The sequence below is a fragment of the Pygocentrus nattereri genome, chromosome 26 (genome assembly GCF_015220715.1).
Source record: "Pygocentrus nattereri isolate fPygNat1 chromosome 26, fPygNat1.pri, whole genome shotgun sequence".
NCBI lineage: Eukaryota > Metazoa > Chordata > Actinopteri > Characiformes > Serrasalmidae > Pygocentrus > Pygocentrus nattereri.
In genome coordinates, this window is record NC_051236.1 from 1,416,299 (window position 1) to 1,438,118 (window position 21,820).

The following is a 21,820-nucleotide window of genomic DNA, read 5'->3' on the forward strand; positions in this document are numbered from 1 at the left end:
CTCAAGTATTTACTCAAAAGAATGATTAATATTCACCTTATCAATAACTCAGCAATGATTCCATTTACAGTCTGAAGATGCAAGAAGTTGATTCGTTGACAGTAACGCACATTTTAATTTCTCCTACCGACTTAGATGCATTTTTTGCCATGTAGAGTTCTTACTGTTCATTAGGGCTGCAGCTATCGATTATTTTCATTGTCGATTAATCGGTTGATTGTTTTCTCGATTAATCGATTGGTCGCTTGGTCTATAAAATATCAGAAAATGGTGAAAAATGGCAATGTTTTCCAAAGCCCAAGATGGAGGTCCTCAAATGTCTTTTTTTGTCCACTCCTCAAAGATATTCAGTTCGGTGTTTTAAAAAAAAAAAAAAAAAAAAAAAAAAAACACAAAATCTTTAAATTTAAGATCAGAAAAATTTGACATTTTGTAAAAAAAAAAAAAAAAAAAAAAAATATATATATATATATATATATATATATATATATATATATATATATATATATATATATATATATATAAAATTAAATAATCATGCTGCTCCTGGTACATTTTTACATTTGTTCGGGGAATGTCTCTCGGTTGAAAAATCCTGGAAATATGTAAATTCGGTGTTGTCTCATTTATTGGAATTTGAATATTTGAATATCATTAAGACCCATGTTTGTGTCTCCTGAATGACGACTCCAACACAGGGTTAAAGGTTATACAGAGTTCTGGATTTACTGCTAAAAAGACAGTCCTACAGAACTGGATCACTCCTGGACTTCACTTGGAATCTTTCTGGGCTGTTAATTTACTTAACATAGTAAAACTCGGATGTACTGCTGCGCAACTTGAGCGTGCTAAGCCCACGCAAGCTTTAGTGTATGCACTGAATACTTCCTCCCTCGTTTCATTTTGGGGTGTTGTACCCATGATCATTCTTGCTGTCCATGTCTCTTATGTGTCTTTTTCCTTTGGCTGTCTGTTGCTCCCCATCCCCTTGCTGTTTGCTGTTTTGTGAAACAATTAAAAGTTATAGATCACAAAAAAAAAAATCACTCAAACCAATCTAATCGATCAGACTGCGATTAATTTAAGAGCCGACAACCAACCGATTAATCGATGAATTGTTGCAGCCCTATTGTTCATTTCAGTCCAATTTCACTGTTCAGCCTTCAATGACTTGCTTAAGGGTCAAAAAATTGGTAGGTTTCATGGTTGCTCTACAAAACTGGGGCTGAATGATTTAGAGAATGTGTCTTATTGTGATTAACATTGGCGATTGTGATTTAAATACGAATGTCTTCAATAAAAACAGGCAAAATGTTCCTACTTTAAACAACGTTGAATAACGCGGGACATAATTAACATCGCAGCTCTTCCGATTTGGGCACTCGAACTGGTGTTGATATAAAAATGATTAATCCTCCAGCTTTGGTGGCAGCCCTACTAATGTCACTGCCAAGTTTCAAAACCCAAACAAATAAATCAAGCACTCTGTCAAACAATCAAACATTACCGGGATATTCTGTGATGAACTGTCCTGCAGCGCTCCTGGCAGGAAGTGTTGCCTTTTTGGCTGTTTGTGCAGCGAGATTACACTACTGATGTCACTGCTGGACAGAAGAGACAAATGTTTAGCAAGCCAAGATAACAGAACAACTCCACACTGCAGCGCATGGAAACGAGCCGTCCGTCTTCCTCTGACCTCTCGCAGACACGGACACATGAGCGGCACGCACTCCTGAGCGAATGAGTGCAGCTTTGCCCATTATGTGACAAGAGCCCATCTCTGACCGAAACGATCCACCGCGTCGCCGTCGTGCACTCGAGAGAGCGGTCTTCCTGAACGGAGAACAAAGGTTGATGGGTCCTCGAAGGACGAGTGTCCTACAAAACACCGTCTCAAGCTGTTTGTGTTAACAACTGTACTTCAGCTGAAACAAGCTACCTGTCCAAGGAGAACGTGAAGCCCGTTGTTTTCCACACTTCACTCGCCTTTGTGATAAAACTGCCATAAGCCGGCTCAGGGGCCTGTCACAGACTACATCTCATGCCTTGGATCCACTGATATGATCATACACTGTGATCCACAGCTCAGGATCGCTTGCGTTTCTCCATAAGCTCATGAATCCTGCTTCTGCAATGATGGGATTCGGTGCCAGAGTGCTCAAAAACTGGGTTCTGCACATTCGTCTCACAGAACGTTACCACCACCAAAGATGGACTGCATAGGTTTGAGTGAAATCAGCAGAGCCTCCCATCGCCTCGTGCGCTGCAACGAGGCAAGATCTGGATTTTATTTTGCAAACGCTGATGGTGGATATAGACAAAACAATGCTCTGTGAACCAGCTTTAATACAAGTACAGTCTGCAGTCCTGGCTTTAGATTTAGCGGTAACAAATCTCTGAAATCTCCATGGCCAGCTCCAGGCACTCGCTCGTTTCATGGCAGGCGTCGAACAGGCCACAGTCAAAGTCACAGTGGCAGTTCCAGTCACTGCTGTGCGCCGGCTCTAAGGGGGCTGAAAAATACCTGTACGAAGGACAGAGGTGATAAGCCGCTCTCCCGCACGCTTCCGGCAGCGTGACGCACAGATCGTAGAACCGGCAGAAGAGGCAGTTGAGAATGATCCCTGCACAGGCATCTGATTGACAAAGAAGAAGGAATTATGGGTATGATAAGCAATAAGTAAGGAAGTTATTCCTTATTCATGGCTATCACAAGCGAGAAAGGCAATGCCTCCTAATGGACAGTAATGAATGTTGACTTGCAGTTTGGCAGTTTAGTCAGCAAGAATTCTTTATAGCTTGATCAGAATGATAGATGCATATGCTAACTACACACTATGTGAACATAAAGAGGCTGTTACAAAAAATGGGAAGCTGTAATAATTCGGAACAGCTGTTTCAAGGAAAGAGAAAAAGTTTAAACAGCGGTAACACTTTTATAATAAAGGAAAGATTTGAGCTATGGGAGAAACTGGCCTGCGCTTGGTACTAAACGACATGTCAGACAGAGATTTACACCAATCAGGCGTAACGTTCTGACCACCTCCTTGTTTCTACACTCACTGTCCACTTTATCAGCTCCACTTACTGTATAGCTGCTCTCTGTAGTTCTACAGTTACAGACTGTAGTCCATCTGTTTCTCTGATACTCTGTTACCCTGTTCTTCAGCAGTCAGGACCCCCATGGACCCTCACAGAGCAGGTACTATTTGGATGGTGGGTCATTCTCAGCACTGCAGTAACACTGACATGGTGGTGGTGTGTTAGTGTGTGTTGTGCTGGTACGAGTGGATCAGACACAGCAGTGCTGCTGGAGTTTTTAAACACTGTGTCCACTCACTGTCCACTCTATTAGACACTGCTACCTTGTCGGTCCACCATGTAGATGTAGAATCAGAGACGACAGCTCATCTGCTGCTGCACAGTTTGTGTTGGTCATCCTCTAGTCCTTCATCAGTGGTCACAGGACGCTGCCCACAGGATGCTGTTGGCTGGATATTTTTGGTTGGTGGACTATTCTCAGTCCAGCAGCGACACCGAGGTGTTTAAAAACTCCAGCAGCACTGCTGTGTCTGATCCACTCGTACCAGCACAACACACTAACACACCACCACGTCAGTGTTACAGTGATAACACTTTGCATTATCACAACAAGAAACTGGACACTCTACCCCTAGACGTGAACGGGCAAAGCAGAGGGCTAAGGGCTAAGTGGTAGGGGCAAGGGGTGAAATGGGATTGGCCTGAGTCTGAGTTGCTGTCTTAAGTCTTCATCACTGATCAGACACTCCCTTTAATTAGATAATTAAGCCACCTTAATCTAAGTGAGATACCTTTTTGATCCCACAACTGGGGAAATTCCACCTCCGCATTTAACCCATCAGTGAAGTGAAACACCACATACACACTAGTGAACACACACACTAGGGGGCAGTGAGCACACTTGCCCGGAGCAGAGGGCAGCCCTATCCACGGTGCCCGGGGAGCAGTTGGGGGGGGGGGGGGGGGGGGGGGGGTTAGGTGTCTTGCTCAAGGACACCTCAGTCATGGACTGTCAGCGCTGGGGATCGAACCGGCGACCTTCCGGTCACAGGGCCAGTTCCCTAACCTCCAGCCCACGACTGCCCCAAATTTGCACCCATTACTGAAACAGGTGCACACAGCTTGTGTCATTTCCGTTGAAAAGCACTGACCAACAGAAGAGGATGCTCTGGACCAGCCTCACGAGCCTAGGGTCTCATGCCCGATGGTAAGCGTCAGCTAGAAGGATATAAAGCCCGCAGCACTGGGCTGTAATGCAGTGAAACAGTTCTCTGGAGTAATGGAGCTCCTTTGGGATGAGCTGGAGTTCCAGAACTGATCATCCAACATCAACACCTGTCTTCATTCATGCTCCTATGGCTGAATACCATCAAATTCTCACAGCAATGTTCCAACATCTAGTTTAAAGCGTTCCCTAGTTTAAAACAAAAGCTGTTACTGCAGCAAAGGGGGTGGACAAACTCCCTATTAACATTAATAGTATCTTGTTAAGTAAAATGACCTTACAGTCAATATTCCTCCAGTTGAAACAGTTCTAAGCTTACTTTAAGATTAACAGATTTCCAAACATTTTTATTTTTAAGTGATTTTATTAAGTAAAAATTATCCCCCTGTATGCTGCCTTCTGCCCAGTGACCACTGGAAAATTGTCTGCCACTATACCGAGATCATTTAACTTGATAAAATTGCCCAAAATACATTAAAAATGAGCTAGAAAACCTTATAATAAGTAACCAACTATCTCAAAATAAGAAATATTACATATACACACTAGATTTAAGATCACTTCACTTTAGAATCAGCAGTACACCCATCTTTTCGGGAGAAACACTGGATAAGCAGGTGCCAAACTTTTGCATGTATAGCGCACGTCTGCCTGATCCATCTGTCAATCTACACAGAGGATTAAAAGTAGGTGATAACCTTAAATGTGTGTGTGTTGTTAAATACTGAGATAAAGAAAGTCTTCGATGACATCCAATTATGAAAAAACCTTCAAGTTCACCGTCACATATGTAATAAAACCTAAAAGCTTTTCCAGAGAACTCTTACCTTGGGATTCTAGCTTGCAGAGAGACACTCAAAAGCCCTTAACGACCTCGTGTCTGTCTGCACCTCTTGTTTATAACATTTTAAAAGCCTCCGGTCTCTCCCGTGGCATTTCTTTACACATGCATAATTTAAAGAATCACCTTTCCCTCCCGAAGAGAGAAGGAACTCAGGGAGCTGTTTGGAGATCTAATCAATTACCATCCATCTTTATTGGCGATCTTTTCTTCTTCTTTTTTTTTCCCCCCTTCTCCTCGTGAAAGGGACATCTTTGCCAAGAGAGAGCAGCTTTTTCACACCAGCAGGCAAGATTACAATTACTTTAAAGGCAATTAACATTTGATGACTGACACTGTCTTATATGGTAAAAGATGTTTTTTAGACTAAGCAAGTTTGTTAGTTATACTTGAGAGAAAAGCTGAGAGGGTTTCTATTGCGCCTTCTACCAGCGCCACCGTCACAATGCTGAAAGACAGAGTCCATAAAGGACAAATGTACCTAACTGAGCTCAGTGGTCAACACGGTTAACAGCATGATGGAACCGAGGGCTGAGCCCACACCAAGAATTGGACTTGCAAAAATCGCTGTATCATAATATCAATGCACAGTGCCCTGTTTTCAATTATTCATACATCTAAGTATGCATGCTTCATCGAATGTGCTGCTTAATTTACTTAATAGTTTTTCCACTTGTAAGGCCAGCTTTAAAGTTATGATTTTATTCTCCCATGTTTTTCCTCAAATGTGAATTATACACGCATTTTGATAATTAAGAGTTTAAAAAATTCATAAATGTATGATTGTGGCAAGATATAAAGCTCATCTTTTGTCACTCAACATAAATAATGTAAAAAAAAAAAGCTGTGAAAATGTTCGCATTTCATTAAATTATGATTACAGACACTATGATCACACTCCAAGCCTATTATCAGACGCAAAGAAACAACATCTTGTGCTGATTAGAGTTACGATGGGCAATTAAGTTATTTTTGTCTCCGTTTATTTGCCGCACAAGCCTTGGTGAGCATCTCCGCATGCTTGCTGGAGAAATATACAGTCTACCAAGCTGCAAATTAATAGAAAATGCTTTATGTGCATTGAGAGCGGACGCCACTATGGCTGCGTTCCCATGCAAACGTTTTTGCCAATCTGATTGAATGCATTCCGATTTCAGATTCAGACTGAGGTGTTTATTCTACTCAGGAATCTGATGGAAAATCTCCGTTTGCACGCCAGTACAAGAAATCCAAGCGAAACGTACGCGCATGCACAGAGAACCACTTAGTGCAGACGTTACCATGACAACCAGCATCACGAGAGTCCAGTCAGAGTGAGATGAGCAGCAGTGAGCAGTGATTGTGTTTTTAACTGCTTTAAAATGACGTTAGACTCAGGAAAACGTCCTTCACACGTCCTCATTAAAGAAGGTCGAGAGGAAGACGTCGTGCTCTGAGACGCATAAGCTGGACGTCCGTCCCACCGCCGTCTTTTAAAGATCAGAGCATGAACTTCGTCTCCTCTGCAGACCAGTTTCTGGAGCGCAGAATGTACTTAAATTTTCCGATTGGGAACGTAATCAGATACGGATGTTTACACGGTTGTTCTTCCATTTAATGGATTATGTACAGGATAACCCACCTTGTTCAATCGGACAGGAAACATATTCCGAATGGCCTTAACTGGACTACTCTATTCTGACTGGGGTGTTTACACGGACGTGTTGTAACCCAATTGAGCCGTTAGTCTGATTATTAACGGATTATTAGGCTGTATGCAAACATGGCTTATGAGTCATAAAATCATCCAAACATCAAAAGAAAACTGTGTCAGCAGGATTACATTAGATAGACAATTACAATACAAAGCTCAACTGTCACTAATTGAGTTGTCACTCACATATTTCTGTGCATATTTTGACATATAGGATAAAAAGCATTGATTGAAATGGCCAGTCTTGGTTAAGATCAAAATTTGCATAAAAATCACACTCACCTGAGCTGGGCAAACATCTTACAGCACAAAAAATAAAATATCTGATGTACTGAGTTGCTGAATAAGTAATGTAAATGTGATTAAAGTTGTATGACTGTATGGCTGAGGTTACAAAACATGACAGGAGGCAATATGTACAATTGAACTACTTTAAAAAATAAAAGCTTATCAGAAATAAAATAGGATGGTGATTTTAGACGATAAACAGACATAATGTACCTGCCACCCTATTGCCAGGTGTTCTTTAGCCATAATAGTCACCTGAGCTTTTTTCACGCTCTTGTAAAATAAAATTTAGCTGCTCAACATCAAAGTGTGTTACGAGTGTCATATTGTTATGAATGTGATAGTTTCATTCTCTTAGACAGAAATAATGGAAATTCTACATAACGCAACCATTTTTTATGCTAATCACAATCCAGAGCTATAATCTCTGTCTGTCGGTAGCACTTTTCAGAATGGTTGATCAGTATAATCTGTGGGGGATGATACGCCCCTATTAATGATAATCATATACACTGTAAAAATGGTCAATTAAAAATAAATTAATCTAATATTTCCCCTGTTGAGATTGTGGTACGCTTTTCATTTTAGATTATTTACCTTATTTATATACCTAGATATTTTTCACTTGTTTTAAAGTCATTTTATTAAGTAAAAGTAAAATCTCACTAAATTGGCAGATAAATGTGAGCAAAATGATCTGCCAATAAAGTGAGATTACTTAAATTACTTCATTTTAATTACTTAAAACAAGTGAAAATGTCTACGAATAAGCTGGATAATCTTATACTAAGAGCACAACCAACTAAAAATGGGAAATATTAGAAAGAAAGATATACTGACTAGATTTAAGATCATGTCATTTGACAAGATGCTATTTTTTGCAGTGCACCACTCACCTTCAGCATCCTGAGAGTCAGAAAAGGAGTTTGTAGAGGACGAGTCGGTCACAGAGCAGTAGGAATAAGAGGACCCAGCAGATCCTTCATCTTCTTTGTTTTCTCCTGAGTCAAGTTCAGATATGGGGCTCAGCCTGTGCAGAGTTCTCTCTGGAGCTGTAGCCATCACTTTCTCAGCTGGCAAACCTGAGGAAACATTCCCTCAGTGTAAAACAAGCATAGCTGATGTTTTTGAAGAACATCAACAAGGAGCACCTCATCACACTTCAGTCATATTTAAGTTCATTTAAGATGTGGCTGTGGCTAAATGAGAGTACTGAAAATGTGCTGCTGGGTTTCATGTGGTTTTTAGCCCACACAGTGTGAGGTTCAGGGAAAAAGGTGCTTAAAAATCAGTTTAAAAAAAAGAAAATTGGCCATCCGCTTTTTTAGCTGTAAAAAATTAGTCAAAAATTAAGATTGATGTATCCCTGATTACATATACGACAAAGCAGACAATGGACCAAAACACTGCAATGTATATTTTATAGTTATATCATAAATCAGACTACTAGATAAGAATACTAACCGCCTCCTACTAGACAGAACAAGAATGTACAAAGCAGGGATGTTACAATATTGGAATTATGGGCTGCTGCTGATATCCGATATTTTTATTAGGTACATGTCTGCCGATGCGGATACCAATGGTAAATCAATGTTTATAAAAGACTGTATTAGATCTAACATTAGCCACAAAGATCAATAACACTGGTTTTGTATTAGGCTATAAAGGCAGTAATAAAATAAAATAAATGAGATATTTTAGCACAGTAACCACAAACATTCTACTCTTCTCAAATCAAATATACACAGGTGTGAAGGTGATTATATATATATATATATATATATATATATATATATATATATAAAAATAAAGGGAACACTTAAACAACACAATATTATATAATAATAATTTAACTCCAAGTAAATCAAACTTCTGTGAAATCAAACTGTCCACTTAGGAAGCAACACTGACCATCAGTTTCACAGCTGCTGTGTAAATGGAACAGACAACAGGTGGGAATTACTGGCGATTAGCAAGACACACTCAGTAAAGCAGTGGTTCTGCAGGTGGGACCACAGACCACTTCTCAGTACCTTTCTGCTTTCTGGCTGATGTTTTGGTCACTTTTGAATGTTGGTGGTCTTTCACACTCGTGGTAGCAGGAGACGGACTCTACAACCCACACGAGTGGCTCAGGTACTGCAGCTCATCCAGGATGGCACATCAATGCGAGCTGTGGCAAGAAGGTTTGCTGTGTCTGTCAGCGTAGTGTCCAGAGGCTGGAGGCGCTACCAGGAGACAGGCCAGTACACCAGGAGACGTGGAGGAGGCCGTAGGAGGGCAACAACCCAGCAGCAGGACCGCTACCTCCACCTTTGTGCAAGGAGGAACAGGAGGAGCTGCCAGAGCCCTGCAGAATGACCTCCAGCAGGCCACAAATGTGCATGTGTCTGCACAAACGGTTAGAAACCGACTCCATGAGGACGGTATGAGGGCCCGACGTCCACAGATGGGGGTTGTGCTCACAGCCCAACACCGTGCAGGACGCTTGGCATTTGCCAGAGAACACCAGGATTGGCAAATTCGCCACTAGCGCCCTGTGATCTTCACAGATGAAAGCAGGTTCACACTGAGCACGTGTGACAGACGTGACAGAGTCTGGAGACGCCGTGGAGAGCGATCTGCCGCCTGCAACATCCTTCAGCATGACCGGTTTGGCAGTGGGTCAGTAATGGTGTGGGGTGGCATTTCTTTGGAGGGCTGCACAGCCCTCCATGTGCTCGCCAGAGGTAGCCTGACTGCCATTAGGTACTGAGATGAGATCCTCAGACCCCTTGTGAGACCATATGCTGGTCGGTTGGCCCTGGGTTCCTCCTAATGCAGGACAATGCTAGACCTCATGTGGCTGGAGTGTGTCAGCAGTTCCTGCCAGATGAAGGCATTGAAGCTATGAAGCTATGGACCGGCCCGCCCGTTCCCCAGACCTGAATCCGATTGAGCACATCTGGGACATCATGTCTCGCTCCATCCACCAACGCCACGTTGCACCACAGACTGTCCAGGAGTTGGTGGATGCTTTAGTCCAGGTCTGGGAGGAGATCCCTCAGGAGACCATCCGCCACCTCATCAGGAGCTGCCCAGGCGCTGTAGGGAGGTCATACAGGCACGTGGAGGCCACACACAACACTGAGCCTCATTTTGACTTGTTTTAGGGACATCACATCAAAGTTGGATCAGCCTGTCGAGTGTTTTTCCACTTTAATTTTGTGTGTGACTCCAAATCCAGACCTCCACTGATTAATACATTTGATTTCCATTGATGATTTTGTTGTCAGCACATTCAACTTTGTACAGAACAAAGTCTTCAATGAGAATATTTCATTCATTTAAATCTAGGATGAGTTATTTGAGTGTTCCCTTTATTTTTTTGAGCAGTGTATTATACACACACACACACACACACACACACACACACACACTCTTGCTAGTAAAAGGCTGGACCCCCTTTTGTCTTCAGAACTGTCTTAATTCTTCATGTCACACTTTCAACAAGGTGTTGGAAACGTTCCTCAGAGATTCTGGTTGGTTATTTGAGTTCCTGCTGCCTTTCTATCATCTGGAACCAGTCTGCCCATTCTCCTCTGACCTCTCACATCAACAAGGCGTTTTCGTCCACACAACTGACCGCTCACTGGATGTTTCCTCTTTTTCGGACCGTTCTCTGTAAACCCTAGAGATGGTTGTGTGTGAAAATCCCAGCAGATCAGCAGTTTCTGAAATACTCAGACCAGCCCGTCTGGCTCCAACAACCACGCCACGTTCAAAGCCCCTTAAATCCCCTTTCTTCCCCGTTCTGATGCTCGGTCTGCACTTCAGCAGGTCGTCTTGACCACCTCTACATGCCTAAATGCAGTGAGCTGCAGCCGTGTGATTGGCTGATCAGCTATTCAGTTACTTGTTAACACATAATTTGAAAATGCCTGTTCTCCTTTACATTGTGTGTAAATTTTATGATGAATGGACCAAAAAAAAAAAAAAAAAAAAAAAAAAAAGACGCAAAATGACTTGGAGAAAATTCTGGTTCCATTGACTTGCATTTAAAGGAAAGTAGGTTCTTCCCTTCTCCTGCAAAGTTACCATTTGGACATTTTGAGGTTTCGTTCCAACAACAGCGATATATTCCAGATTATAAAAGAGGGATGGACAGAAGATGCACAAGCTGTCAATCTATTTGTGCAGGTATAGATTTGCAGTTACTATAAGATCCGAGTCTGGAGTTCAATAAATATGTAAACAAATGTAGGTTTGGAACATTGCCCACATATAAACATATAACCTGTGCGCTATATATATATATATATATATTTTTTTTTTTTTTTTTTTTTTTTTTTTTTTCCCCCCATGATGCTGATATCATCAAGCATAGTACAAATGACAAAGTATCAGTACTGTACACTCCAAGCTGAAATAGTGGCAGGTTTCTTTTGTTGTATGTTTTGTTGTAACGCATCAACAAACACGCTCATATTCAAAGGGAATGAGGGGAGATACCAAACAGCAAAGCCTCTTTTTTTGGCTTCAGACACGCATTTGTCCCCAAGCAAATGTTTCTCGAGACACGGTGGCCAGATCCATGCTGAAATACACTCCTGCTCACCCACCGGTCTCAAAGCCCAGAAATCATTCAATAATGAATCCGCCTTTCACGGACAGATCGGAATGCAAACGATTAATGAATCATGGCCTTGGCTAGAGCTAGCCTGTTTATTTTTCTCCCACCTATCGCCGATGAATTATTCACTGTTCTTTTCTCTCTTTTATTTAACATTTAATGTCTTATGATTAATTAACACACGGGACATATTTTCCGTACAGGAATCTGCATTGTTAGTTCAGAATAAAAGAGAAAGAGAGAAAGACAAATGAAAATGGCTTTGGGCTGTATTGGCTGATCCCTCCCTCCCCCCCCCACCCTTCCCCTTAAACTGAATAATTCAGAAAAGTGGGTAAAAAGTAATTTGCTCGGAAAGTTCTGCGGCATCTATTTGTGAACACGAACACACTGTGCGTTTGCGGACTTGAGAAATCTATCACTTCGTGCTTTATGATGGGAGGAAATGAAAATATGTCAGCCACAAGGATCAGTGGCACAAAGTATAACCTCAATATAACCAAGTCTATACGGTGTGGGAACATCACACTACTTGACGTTTGTACGACAGTTTATCTTCTTCTTCTTCTTTCGGCTGCTCCCTTTAAGGGTCGCCACAGCGGATCATCTGCCTCCATCTTGCCCTATCCATTGCCTCCTCTACTTTCACACCAACCATCTCCATGTCCATCTTCACTACATCCATAAACCTTCTCTGAGGTCTACCTCTTCTCCTTCTACCCGGCAGCTCCATCTCCAACATTCTTTGCCCAATATATCCACTATTCCTCCTCAACACATGTCCAAACCATCTCAACCTGGCCTCTCTGGCTTTATCTCCAAACTGCTCCACCTTCACTGTCCCTCTGATCTGCTCATTTCTAATCTTGTCCATCCTGGTCACTCCCAATGAAAATCTCAGCATCTTCATCTCCGCCACCTCCAGCTCAGCCTCCTGTCTTTTAGACAGAGCCACAGTCTCCAAACCAAACATCATAGCAGGACGCACTGCTGTCTTGTAGACCTTCTCTTTCACTCTTGCTGCTATCCTTCTGTCACACATCAGCCCTGACACCCGTCTCCACCCACTCCATCCTGCCTGCGCCCTCTTCTTCACCTCTTTTCTACACTGTCCATTGCTCTGGATGGTTGACCCAAGATATTTGAAGTCGTCCACCTTTACGACCTCTACTCCTTGCATCTTCACCTTTCCACCTGCCTCCCTCTCATTCACACACATGTATTGTGTACATGTACAATGTGTAGATAAAGTTGGAACAGACCCAGCGCGACAAGAGAGCCACGTTTAAAAACAACGTATAACGAATTACTAACGTTTCATTCTGCAAGTTAACAGGACTAATTATGCTCTATTTTTAATGAAACATGCAGTTGGTCAGAGTTCTTTAAGCACTGATATTCACAATATGATCAGAAATGTATACGATGATGTGTTTCAACCATGATGACACAATCATGCCATCCACCTTTAGTTTAACAGGAGAGTTTTATGAATCCATGTGTAGAAAAATCAACGAGGCTTTTTTTGGGAAAGTGAATGAGATTTACTAAATGTAAATGTAAATGAACGGTTTCATTACAAAACACTACATCCTTCTGGGACAATTTCAGATATAGTTTTTTTTTTTTAAAAAGAAAAAGTTGATGTTGGACGGAAAACCCACTCGTATTTCTCTAGTAAAGGTATAAATCAGAAAATAACAATGATATTCTACCAGATTCACTCAAACTGCACTCCCACAGTGAGAAAACTACAACCCCATTTCCAAAAAAGTTGGGACGCTGTGAAAAATGTAAACAAAATGCAAATGATGTGCAAATCATATAAACCCTATATTTCATTGAAAATGCTTTAACGACAACATTTTAAATTTATTTTAAAATATTTGCCCTTTGTTAATTTAATGCCAGGAGCACGTTACAAAAAACTGTTACAGGGCAACAAAAGGCTGGTAAAGTTGTGTAATGCTAAAAAACACACCTGGTGGTTCATTGGCAACAGGTCAGTAACATGACTGTGTATAATAATAATAATAATAATAAAAATAATAAAAAAAAAAAATAAAAAAAAAGTAGTAAAGTAGAGTAGAGTAGAGTAGAGTAGAGTAGAGTAGAGTAGAGTAGAGTAGAGTAGAGTATCTCAGCGAGGCGGAGTGCTTCAGAAGTAAAGATGAGGAGGAGTTCACCACTCAATCAGATCAACATTTCTCAACATAAAATAACAAAGGACTATTGCTTTTTATCATTTATGGTACATAATATCATTAAAAGATTCAGAGAATCTGGAGAATCTCTGTGCGCAACGGACAAGGCCAAAAAAAACAGTACTTACTGGCCGTGATCTTTGGGCCCTCAGGCAGCACTGCATTGAAAACAGACATGATTCTGCAGTGGAAATCACCGCAGGGGCTCAGAAACACTTCTGTGAACACAGTTCATCACTGCATCCACAAACGCTAATTAAAGCTTAAACGCAAAGAACAAACTGTATGTAAACAGGATCAAGAAACACTGCCGCCTTCTCTGGGCCTGAGCTCATTTATATGGACTGAGGCGAAGTGGAAACGTGTCCTGAGGTCCGATGAAACATTTGAATTTCTTTTTGGAGATCATGGACGCTGTGTCCTCTGGGCTGAAGATCACTCGGCTTGTTATCAGTGCTCAGTTCAAAAGATGGTTTAGGGGGGCATTAGAGCACATGGCATGGTTGACTGGCACCTCTGTGAAGGCGCCATTAAAGCTGAACGATATAAACATGTTTTAGCAGCATCGGCTGCCGTCCAGACCACGTCTTTTTCAGGGAAGGCCTTGATTATTTCACCAAGACGATGTCAAACCACATTCTGCATGTATTACAGCAGCGCTGCTCTGTATAAAAAGGGTCCGGCTGCTAAACTGACCTGCCTGCAGTCCAGACCTTTCACCCAACTGAAAACACTTGACCCTAACTGACGAGCAGCTGAAATCCTATATCAAAAAAGAATGGGAAAACATTTCACTTTCAAAACGACAGCGGTGTCTCCCCAGCTCCCAAACACTTACCCACAATTCAAAGAAGAGGTGATGAAGCAGATAAACACGCCTCTGTCCCGACTTTATTAGAATGTTTTGTAGGCATCAAATCAAATTTACATATACAGTATCTCACATTTGATTTGTTTTCTTTCAATTTTCAATTCGAGTTTAAATGATTTGAACATCATTTCTATTTCACGATAGATCATTTCCAACTTCTTGTGATCTATTTAAACCTTTTTTTTGTGATCAATATTTTATTAACAAGTAAAACACAAAAGCAAAAAAGGACCATGTTCAAAAAGCCCAGGAGATGCCCACAGAGCTTCCCCCAACAAACACAGTACAGAGTCAATGTCCTGAAAATAAGTAAGCCAAAGAAGATGCAAAGGAGCTCAGGGTTCAAACCATATTTTCAATATTGTCCTTTTGGCTGCTGTGAGGCCGGCGGAGGAAGGTCCCGGGATCTTTGTGTGCAGATTTTCCCAAAATATTAGCGAGTATTTTGAACATAGGACCGAAAGACATCCATGAGAGGACATGTCCAAAACATATGCATATATGTACTGAGACAGTAATGAGCTAAATATATACAAAATCATCAGGCATAGGGTACTTGGGTATTGAGAGGTGTCCCAAACCATAACCCCTAAATTTACTCTTATAAAAACATTTTTGTGCTTTTTTAAATGTTTGTTAAAGATTCTTTGATTTCTTTTAAAGTGAAGTTGACAGATTGACATTTGTAATGATTTTCAATTTTTCAATAAGCTAAACTTTTTATCCCTCAGGCTGAGGCTGGATTTCAGCTCAGTAATCAGATTTCTCCGTGCATGTGAACGCAGATTATGCACGTGATTACTCCGATTTCTATCGGAATTCTCAGCCCCCGGAAGTCATGAGACGCAGGAAAACACTGGTGGCGCGGCGCTGAAACCAAACACAAAGTGAAGGATTTAAATAGTCATCTTTTAGATGATGCGTGTTCATATATCAGGTAAAGTGGCGCGATGTTAAAAAAAAATTTTAAAAAAAAGCTGCGGCAGGAAGTTTGAGTTTTACGTTTACATCACGTCTTCTCTGAGTTTATCGGAGTTTATCAGAAATCTGATTACTGTCTGACTCCTGTAGACCTGGAGCTTCCCCATTACCCGATTACTCAATCAGATAACTGAGTTTTATATATATATATATATATATATATATATATATATATATATATATATATATATATATATATATATATATATATATATATATATACACACACACACACACACACACACACACACACACACACACACGCCACTTTATTAGGTTCAATTGCTTTTTAACACAAATAGCTAATCAGCCAATCACACGGCCGCAGCTCACTGCATTTAGGCCTGTAGAGGTGGTCAAGACAACTTGCTGAAGTGCAGACCGAGCATCAGAACGGGGAAGAAAGGGGATTTAAGGGGCTTTGAACGTGGCGTGGTTGTTGGTGCCAGACGGGCTGGTCTGAGTATTTCAGAAACTGCTGATCTGCTGGGATTTTCACGCTCAACCATCTCTAGGGTTCACAGAGAACGGTCCGAAAAAGAGGAAACATCCAGTGAGCGGTCAGTCGTGTGGACGAAAATGCCTTGTTGATGTGAGAGGTCAGAGGAGAATGGGCAGACTGGTTCCAGATGATAGAAAGGCAGCAGGAACTCAAATAACCAACCAGAATCTCTGAGGAACGTTTCCAACACCTTGTTGAAAGTCTGACATGAAGAATTAAGGCAGTTCTGAAGGAAAAAGGGGGTCCAACCTTTTTACTAGCAAGGTGTACCTAATAAAGTGGCCAGTGAGAGTATATAAATAATTTAGTAATAATAAGGTGTTGATCGGATTACTGACAAAATCAGATTTTCTGCATGTGAATACACTCACCGATATTCAGTCTATAATTTAATGATCATCAAGCAATTTGGATGATGACCCTGCTGGACATGTACTATGAAATATCTGGACTATTCTGCAGGTCACATCTTTCAGAACCTATAATGGACGATTAATGTGAAAATAACCATTTTTAATTATTTTAATGATTTTGCTTGGTTGAAAGTTAAAAATGCTGTTTAACTACTAAGGACTGTAAATTACAGAAGCCCTAAAGGGTCGTCGATTCGCATGCTTTAGTCTTTCGCTCCGTTTTTCCAAGATAACGAGTCATTTCATCGATCATAATTTACTCTTACGGTTATATCGCTATCCCAGCACGATGAATGTGGCTTTTTGTGGAGATCTCAAGATATTTATAGCATTATCACAACGAACCAATGCACGTTATGTCGTCATAATAACCTCAGGAAAATAAAAATGACGAGACTTTGGAAAATTAATCCTGTGTAAGATCAGCGGCACGGCAATCGTGGAATCGCCCACCAGGAGATGCACTCAATCATTTCACGTCACGTCTTTCGGGGAGGGAGCTTTCAGAGGCGTTAAGCTCTCCAGATGTCTGGTTCCTATCACCACCACTGTGAACATCTCTGACTCGGTAAGTTTCTCTAGTCCGGAGCACTTCACCCCAAACCACCCTGAATGACTTTGTTGACATGTCAACCTTTTAAATGTGGAGAAATTTTGAAAAATCAGTGGAGTTCCCCTTTAACTATATTTACCCCGGTAACTAAGGCTGTGACTAGACTGTCGTTAGTCGGTTTAACAGATGAGTAAACCAAAGACAAACAAACAAACAAAAGTTTGTGCATTTGTTGTTTTATAGTGTGTGAAAGTCTAACTTACCATCTCCAACCAGAGGGGCTCTGTCCCCGGTGTCGGTCAGGACCGGCTCCTTTTCCTCCTCCTCGCGCCCGGGTTTTATTCCAGCCATCTGCCCCACAGTAAACCAAGCGGCCTATTAAAGACATAAAGACTCCACAGCGCTCATCATTATAACGGGTAAAGCCCGGCCTCCTATTCGCCACATTCCCCGGCATACACTCCAACAAGAAGCTGGCAAACAGGGCTACAACTGCTGCACCATTTAAGGTGGAACGGGAAAATTCAAACAAGAAGCAGATGACTAAAACTGTATTTCAACTGCTGCACCAATTAAGGTGGAACGGGAAAATTCAAACAAGAAGCAGATGACTAAAAATGTAATTCAACTGCTGCACCATTTAAGGTGGAACTTGAAAATTCAAACAAGAAGCAGATGACTAAAACTGTATTTCAACTGCTGCACCAATTAAGGTGGAACGGGAAAATTCAAACAAGAAGCAGATGACTAAAACTGTATTTCAACTGCTGCACCAATTAAGGTGGAACGGGAAAATTCAAACAAGAAGCAGATGACTAAAAATGTAATTCAACTGCTGCACCATTTAAGGTGGAACTTGAAAATTCAAACAAGAAGCAGATGACTAAAACTGTATTTCAACTGCTGCACCAATTAAGGTGGAACTTGAAAATTCAAACAAGAAGCAGATGACTAAAACTGTATTTCAACTGCTGCACCAATTAAGGTGGAACGGGAAAATTCAAACAAGAAGCAGATGACTAAAAATGTAATTCAACTGCTGCACCATTTAAGGTGGAACTTGAAAATTCAAACAAGAAGCAGATGACTAAAACTGTATTTCAACTGCTGCACCAATTAAGGTGGAACGGGAAAATTCAAACAAGAAGCAGATGACTAAAAATGTAATTCAACTGCTGCACCATTTAAGGTGGAACTTGAAAATTCAAACAAGAAGCAGATGACTAAAACTGTATTTCAACTGCTGCACCAATTAAGGTGGAACGGGAAAATTCAAACAAGAAGCAGATGACTAAAACTGTATTTCAACTGCTGCACCAATTAAGGTGGAACGGGAAAATTCAAACAAGAAGCAGATGACTAAAAATGTAATTCAACTGCTGCACCATTTAAGGTGGAACGGGAAAATTACAATAAAAAGCTAGCGAAAAAGAGCGTAACTGCTGCACCATTTAAGGTGGAACGGGAAAATTCAAACAAGAAGCTGGCGACTAAGAATGTAACTTAACTGCTGCTCCATTTAAGGTGGAACGCGAAAATTCCAATAAAAAGCTAGCGAAAAAGAATGCAACTGCTGCACCATTTAAGGTGGAACGGAAAAAAATCCAATAAAACGCCTGCGAATGGGAATGCAACGTCAACTACTGCACTATTTAAGATGGAACGGGAAAATTCGAAAAAAACAAGCTGGCGACTAACAGCGTAACTTAACTGCTGTACCATTTAAGGTGGAACGGGAACATTCGAATTAAAAAGCTGGCGAATAGGAACGTAGCTAACTACTTGCTGCACCATTTAAGGTGGACCGGGAAAATTCGAACAAGAAGCTGATGACTTGGGCTGTAAGTTAACTTAACCGCGGCACCATTTTTAAGGTGGAACGGAAACAAAACAAAGCAGCTGGCCAATACGAGACCGACTCCAGATCGCCTGAAGCCGCCGTTATTATCACTTTTACTCACTTCTTCATGACGGGCTGTGACGGCTCCCCGTAGAGATGCTAGCACTGAGGCTAAGTTACTGCAAGCTCAGGCGGGAAGAGGCGGATAAATATAATGATCCTTTCGGGGGGAAAAAACTCTAAATTAAAAGACTATCGATAATAAAGGGGGGTAACTTGCTAGCGAGCTATGGACCAACAGCTGATTCGGCACCTGTGGGGAACTTCTAGCTCTTCGCTGCTGTCCCGGCTGAGGAAAAGTGATTGGCTGAATCCCAAATACCTCCGTACTCCCTACAAAGTGCACTCTACAAAGTGTACGGTGTGAGTGAGGAAACCATGGCTTCTAAACGCAAACAGTGTCCAATTCAGGGTCTGCGCACACATGGCGGAATCCCAGATGGCTCTCTGCTAGATGTGCGATGCTCTGTTTTCAGACAGAAGCCACTGACCCCTGAAACATCGTGCCCTAGTGTAGTGGACTAGGTAGGGAGTAAGGAGCTATTTGTGATTCAGCCATTGAGACGGGCTCTTGACACACCCCGCCGTGTGCGATGACGTCCGGCTGGCTGAGGGAACACTTGGGCCTACACTTGGTTTACTTTAAAGGGGAATTCCACTCATTTTTAAAAATTCCTCAATAATTTAGTCATTCACTGTGGCTTGAGGTGAAGTGGTTCGTCGTAGAGACTTTCTTTACAGTGGTGCTGATAGGAACCAGGGATCACTCAAACAAATATAGCTTATATTTTACATATTTACTTATTATATTTTATCCAAACCCGACAGTGAACCCACGCATGTTTTCATATGTAATGTTGATGTTGGGAAAATAGAAATCTGAAAAACTACATTTTCCATCTGGATTATTTTCATATCCCTCCGCCATGTATGGATTAAAATAAATGGATTAAAATACATTTTAAGACAAAAGTGATTTTTATCACAAAACTATTGTAAAGCAGCGTCTCAAACATCAGGAAGAATATCTCTAACCACTTCATGTAGTAGCTTTCCGTGAGGGAGCTTTCAGAGGCGTCAAACTCTTCAGACGTCTGGTTCCTATCACCACCACTGTGAGCAGTTGTCATACTGCAAATTACTCTAGAGCAGGGCGCTTTATGCCAAATCTCTCTGAATGACTTTGCTTACATCTCAACTACTTCTTTATTTAGAATTATCCCTCATATATTTTCCCTCAGCACACACGCACGCCTTATATATAGATGTAGAAATAAGTGAGGTAAGTGAATCGTTCTTTTGAACCGTCACTTTACAAGAACTGATTCACACTTTTTGCGTGTTACGTGCTGAATTTGTACATATTTTCTTTCCAGTGATGTTATAATAGTTTTTCTAAACCACAATCTAAAATATCACATTGTTTGCCATTGATAGACAGACACGTGAATCAAAGAATCGTTAATGCTGGCATTCGATTCGTTCAGTTCAGTGAAACAACCAGTTCAAAAGAATCAGTTTGGTGAACTGAATCAATCTTCCCGTAGTAGAAATACCTTAGGAAAACACGACTTCTAGATCATGAAAAACCAAGCTTAGAAGGCATCATCAGAGCTATACGAGAGAGGTGGAGTGATGGCCCAAACCTGAGCCCCACCTCCACGATCATTTTACCTCTTCACTCCACAAGCACTTCAATGAACAGCACATGCATGCAGTGCATATCAAAAGCTAAACCAGCGAGGGATGGATTGATACTGAGCTGTATTCAAATTTCTCTCAGTTTACAAGCCTGCCAATTTACGCTAATTAGCCTGCACATTAGTGTTGCATTTTAAAGGATGCCCTGCTGTGTTTGCATATGCTTAGAGCACAAGAGGCTGGCTAATTGAAAAATTAAGATGTGAGGGAGTTTGTCGGAGCAGGCCGCAGATGCCTTGTTCAAAGGGAAGTGCTCTGTAAATAGAGATGCCGAGCAGCACTATAAGAGCATTACGGCGGTTTTATTCAATAGGAAATCTATCGGATTAGAGCTGTTAGGTCAAACCGAGAGTGTCAAGAACCGCATTAGTGGGAAGGGTTTGAGAGCATTTCAGAGTGTTAGGCCTGTAGAGCGAAGCCAACCTTGCCGTAAATATTTAGCTTCAGCTAAATTTACACGCTTTGAGGCCTGTCCGTGTGCAGTGTGTGTACAGTACGGTTATGCCAACCACCTCAATTTTCTTTTTTTATATATCAGATAATAATGCTCCTGCTTCAGTGATGTCTGTGTGTACCTCTGACATCACAAGCTAGTCTTGTCGACCGCAGATACCGCAGTGCTGTACACTTCACTTTAACTAGCTTAAATCAAATCAAATCCTGTTTACTGTCACATCACATTTACACAGGTGGAAAGTGAGTGAAAATCTTAGGTGCGTAGCCCCCTTATAGAATTTGAATACATATATCTAAGAAGAAAAAGCAGAATATATACATTAGTACTGCACTGTTCCAGTGTACAGCTGTACAGTAAGAAGTTCTGGAATTAAACTATGAAATGTGCTGCTGTCCACATTCCGTGTGTGGAGTTAGTCTGAGGGAGGTAGCAGGTGCTCAGGGACAAGATACTGATATAGAAGCTTCCAGATTGTACAGGATACAGATAGAAGATGTACAAGCCGTCAATATACACTCACCGGCCACTTTATTA

At 41.3% G+C, this 21,820-nt stretch overlaps 1 protein-coding gene across 2 annotated transcripts; it reads right to left on the minus strand.

Annotated features, from left to right (window-relative positions):
* Nucleotides 1-2,223: 2,223 nt before the first annotated feature.
* On the minus strand, nt 2,224-19,396 carry mdfic2 (MyoD family inhibitor domain containing 2). Of its 2 annotated transcripts, none has more exons than XM_017691775.2 (4): nt 19,190-19,396; nt 17,492-17,579; nt 7,986-8,171; nt 2,224-2,636 (listed from the first exon to the last, which is right to left on the minus strand). In XM_017691775.2, the coding sequence occupies exons 2-4, from the start codon at nt 17,577-17,579 to the stop codon at nt 2,380-2,382; spliced, it is 531 nt and encodes a 176-aa protein (XP_017547264.1). In that variant the 5' UTR covers nt 19,190-19,396; the 3' UTR covers nt 2,224-2,379. The 2 variants fall into 2 exon arrangements, with proteins under 2 accessions (XP_017547264.1, XP_017547263.1); XM_017691774.2 differs by having other exon boundaries at nt 17,492-17,603.
* Nucleotides 19,397-21,820: the final 2,424 nt, after the last annotated feature.